The 4,251-nt window shown below is 42.3% G+C and overlaps 1 protein-coding gene across 1 annotated transcript; it reads right to left on the bottom strand.

Moving 5' to 3' along the window:
* Nucleotides 1-918: 918 nt before the first annotated feature.
* Nucleotides 919-3,590, bottom strand: LOC120045155 (RNA-binding motif protein, X-linked 2-like). Its single transcript, XM_038990083.1, has 6 exons — nt 3,491-3,590; nt 2,979-3,094; nt 2,691-2,742; nt 2,351-2,480; nt 1,982-2,168; nt 919-1,758 (listed from the first exon to the last, which is right to left on the bottom strand). Exons 1-6 carry the CDS (start codon nt 3,493-3,495, stop codon nt 1,103-1,105), a joined length of 1,146 nt encoding a protein of 381 aa, XP_038846011.1. The 5' UTR covers nt 3,496-3,590; the 3' UTR covers nt 919-1,102.
* Between the last annotated feature and the right edge of the window lie 661 nt (nt 3,591-4,251).

Genomic DNA, 4,251 nt, shown 5'->3' with positions numbered 1-4,251 from the left:
ATTCATAAAAACTGTCAAGTACATCACCACCTAGGCAACTAACAGATAGCATCAACTGGACTAGAGGATAGCATAGCATTGAGGATCTATTCATGCAGCCAGACAACGGTGGTGACTAAAATCCCAGTGATTAAGTGAGTGTGGCCTGTCTGTTGCCTGGCCCCCCACTGGGAGAGTTTAGAGAGGATAAGGAACGGTTAACCCAGAGAGAGGGAGATTAACTCATATCTGTCTACTAAGGACAAAATGGTGGCTCGTCCTCAGTCTCTGTACCCCAGTTTGGTATTTTCCTTGGAACCCTTGTGTGATGAGATTAAAAGAGCTGATTACATGTACTGTGTTTCAAATGCCAACGATCGACAGGCTCCTTCACACGCTTAACCTCTTGGTTGGAATTAAATTGTTTATTTAATGGCTGATGATCACAGGCACAATATGCTTTACCTCTTTTTCCCCTTTCATGTTTTGACACAAAGTTAATTTATTCATGGAATATATTTCTGTAGCAATGCTTTGTTCTCTCTCGCTAGGTGATTAACTATGTTGATGTGGCTTTTAAACATAATTTAGCGTGACGTTCAGTGATACGGATGAATTACAGTTAAAATCCTGTAAAGCAGGTATGGGCTAGTGATACCATGTAAATACTCTTTGTTTGATTAGAATTATTCATTTTCTAATTTTGTTGGTTCTTCACTGAATTATAAGTTGTGTAATGTTGTTTTGGACAGTCAATGTTATATCTTTGGAGGCTATTTCTCTCTTTCTTTTCACCCAAAATTACCTATATTTTTGAAGCCAAGAGGAAGCTCCGATCTTACGTTAGGTGTCTATCACTTGAAATCTAATTACAAAAATAAATTTTTTATTTATATGGCATCTGTCTCACTCTTGTTTGAAAGCAAATCTCAAGTCTTCTCTACAAAAGCAATTGTCATTTTTATTTACAACAGTAAATCAGTAAGTCAAATTAAACAGTGTACAGCAGTTTAAAGGTGGCAATCCATTGGAAATCCAGTTCCCATTTACTCTGCTGCTGATGTTGACTAAGCTGTTGTCGTGGAAACAGTATAGGACATCTTCTCATGGCATGTATTTCCTGTTACTTTCTCCTGTAGTCTCTCTCCCGACTGTGTTCTTCTCTGTGCTTACTGGACTGGTCTCTCTCTCTATTCCTATCACTGTCCCTATTTCTATCACTGTCCCGGTCTTTCTCTCGCTCCCTGTCCCTATTTCTATCACTGTCCCTGTCTTTCTCTCGCTCCCTGTCCCTATTTCTATCACTGTCCCTGTCTTTCTCGCTCTCCCTATTTCTATCATTGTCCCTCTCTCTTCCTCTCTCCCTAGTTCTTTCTCCCTCCTCCCTGCCTGTCCTCTTGCTCTCCAACTGCAGTCCTCCATCTCTCCTCTCCCCCATCTCATGTCTCCTCTTCTCATCCTCCCTGGACCTATCCCTCTCTCTGTTCTGTTGGTCTCCATGGCGATTTCGGAACCCTCCGTCCTCCTGCCTGTGTGTGTCTCGGGGGTTCCGTGGTTCTGCCCCAGGCCCTGGTCTCTCTCCCCTGGACCTCAGCCGCTCCTCTGCCGCCCCCCGCTGGCTGTACTTGTCATAACCCAGGTCCTCTTTCTCCTGTTTCATCCTCACTGTCGGGGCAGGCCCAGGGGGAGTCTGGGCCAGCCTCTCCCTCTGCTCCCTCTCCTCCTTTAGAGCCTTCTTCTCCTTTTTCTCCTTTTTATTTTTCTTCTTCTCTTTCTTGTCTGGGTTGGAAATGAAAGAAAAGAGAGTGAGGTCAGGTAAGAGGAGATGGTATGAACATGACAGACGCCTATTTGAGACACTGACACCCAAGTTATCCTTCACTACTTGGCTGTACTCAGTGTCCTTGCCTTACAATTAAAGTCTACTTTAGTCAAAACGGCTCTGGGAATGACAAGCAGCAGACATGTACCATCTAAGCCTCCAGTAGTATCCCCTCCTCACCTTTCTTGGGCTTCTTCACTGGTACAGCATACTGTTCCTCTTCTTCGGACTCAGAGGATGAATGGTCGGGTAGTTTAGGGGCACAGCCCTCCTCCCTCAGGCGCTTGGTGATATCGTCCATGTCCTCATTGTCTTTGGGAGGGCGGTAGTTCAGCACGTGGTCCACTCGGATGGTCCGCCCCTTTATCTAGATGTCAAGAGAGAGACAGATCATAACACAATGTAATGAGGTACAGTAATTTACAAGTATTTTGCCAGTAAAAGTGTTTGGAACATCTAACCTTAATTTATGCATGTTTACTGGTTTGGTCTCATAAAATGTATTTCTCTCTTGTTCTCTTTCAGCTGGGAGTGATTACTGTTCATTACCTTGATCCCGTTTAAGTTATCCACAGCCAGGATTGTGCTCCTCTGGTCCTCGTAGCAGATGAAGCAGAAGCCTTTGGATTTACCAGTCTTCTTATCACGCACCAGGTTGATGTTGGCTATCTCGCCATACCTGCAGACACACATTAAGCAGGATAACTCAATCTAATGCAGAATTTTTTATTCAGAATGAAAAGGAAGAAGGTTCAGAGGGAAGAGTGGTAGATAAGGGTGGAAAGAGACATGCAATTGGATAAACAAGAGACAGAAAGAACAGGGGGAGAGAAAGGGGAATGTGAGTGAGTGGAGAGATGGGAGGAAAGGGTATATGTATGGGCCTCACTGAGAGAAGACACAGACGATGTCACCTTCTGTCAGCTCATAAGGAAATCCACCTGCAGGTTACAACAGAAACACTAAGGTAAAAAAAAGGCTTATAACTCTGGTGGTGAGAGACTAGAGAGCAAGCCATTAACTGTGAATAAACAAGCCACTCATTTTCAGCCCCCAACTGGTGAGCTGCCAGTACACTACACACCAACCTTGGCTGTTAGTATGGTGTGGATTTGTAATACAAAGGTTTGGATCAATTCTACTCAATCCCACAGGTGTCTCTGACACAGCCTCTTACCGATGAAGATCCAGGCGCTGTCCTTGTACTCCGAGTGCCATGACACAGTCTCCTTGACCCCCAGTGAGGCCTCTCTCTCATTCAGCTCATTGATCAGCTTCACTTTGGTCAGGGGACTGCAGGGTGGGAGGGAGAGATGGACAAAAAAATTGTGTTTAACATGCAATAGAATACAGAATCATCTCTCTGCTGATCCTGTCTCTTTTCTTGACCATCCATGGCCAAGCTTTTTTTTACCCCATGAGTAACTACATACCATCTGACTAGTTAGCTAGCAGCTATTATGGTTAGTATGGTGTATTTATATAACGTTAACATTAGTAACAGTAGCAAATTATTAGCAAGACAACGTTAGCCATGTTGACTGATGTCCAGGTAAAGTTAGTGGCTGGCTAGTTAGTTAGCTAGATCTCTTCACATGATCACTATTAACATTACACCAACGCGAGTAACTATATAATAGGTGCAGTCGATACAAAATGTACAGCACATAATCGGTCACTTATACTCACTTCATTATAAAGTGATCTTCATGAACGTAAACGCGATTCTGACTTTAAAATGGAGATCCCGTTTGTCATTACTTTAGTTAGCTACCACAGTCACAAAGTCAAAATTGGCTATATCGTACATATTAATAAAAAATTTAATAAAAAGCTTTTTGGTCGTAATTTAAGGTTAAGGTTAGCAGTGGGGTTACGGTTAGTGTTAGGTTTAAAACCAGATTTTAAGAAGAAAAATTGTAGAAATAGGCGGGGTTTAGCCATAATTATGACTTTCTGGCTGGGGTAACTAGTGACGACCGGAGATACCCGAACAACTTCCGTTATCGACGCGTCAGAATAAGCGGAGGGGATTGTGGGAGGTGTAGTTTAAAGGCATGTTCCCTTCTCAGTGGACAAACTTCAGACAAACTTGTAAGTTTCTTTCCAAAAGAGTCCTGCCGAAAAAATGCATTTTAATATAATGTTATTCAATTCCAAGATTATTTTTTTATTCAGGAAAAGTTTGCTTCAATGATACTGCATTGGCCCACACTTATTATCAGTTCTCTTTATGATCGACTTTTATAGCACCATCATCCCTCATATCAGTGAGTGTAATTGTATTGCCTAGTTGTGAAAAATTGACGTATTTATCCTATAAATAAGTGCTTATATGACAAGGAAGTGCCCATGAATGAATAATCATTCAACCACTGTCTCATTTATTTGAACCAACAAACACTCAAACAATACCTACCCCATATCAAGGTTTTCTCAATATGTTGCCA

The sequence above is a fragment of the Salvelinus namaycush genome, chromosome 3, assembly GCF_016432855.1.
Source record: "Salvelinus namaycush isolate Seneca chromosome 3, SaNama_1.0, whole genome shotgun sequence".
In the NCBI taxonomy this organism is placed as follows: domain Eukaryota; kingdom Metazoa; phylum Chordata; class Actinopteri; order Salmoniformes; family Salmonidae; genus Salvelinus; species Salvelinus namaycush.
Note: the sequence above shows the minus strand (reverse complement) of the source record. Positions and strands in the feature narration are given on the sequence as shown.

Coding starts and splice junctions, on each gene's coding strand:
- LOC120045155 (XM_038990083.1), bottom strand. Junction 2,743..2,978: donor CAGCGCCTGGATCTTCATCG/GTAAGAGGCTGT, acceptor TGTAACCTGCAG/GTGGATTTCCTTATGAGCTG. Junction 1,759..1,981: donor AGTGAAGAAGCCCAAGAAAG/GTGAGGAGGGGA, acceptor TTTCCAACCCAG/ACAAGAAAGAGAAGAAGAAA.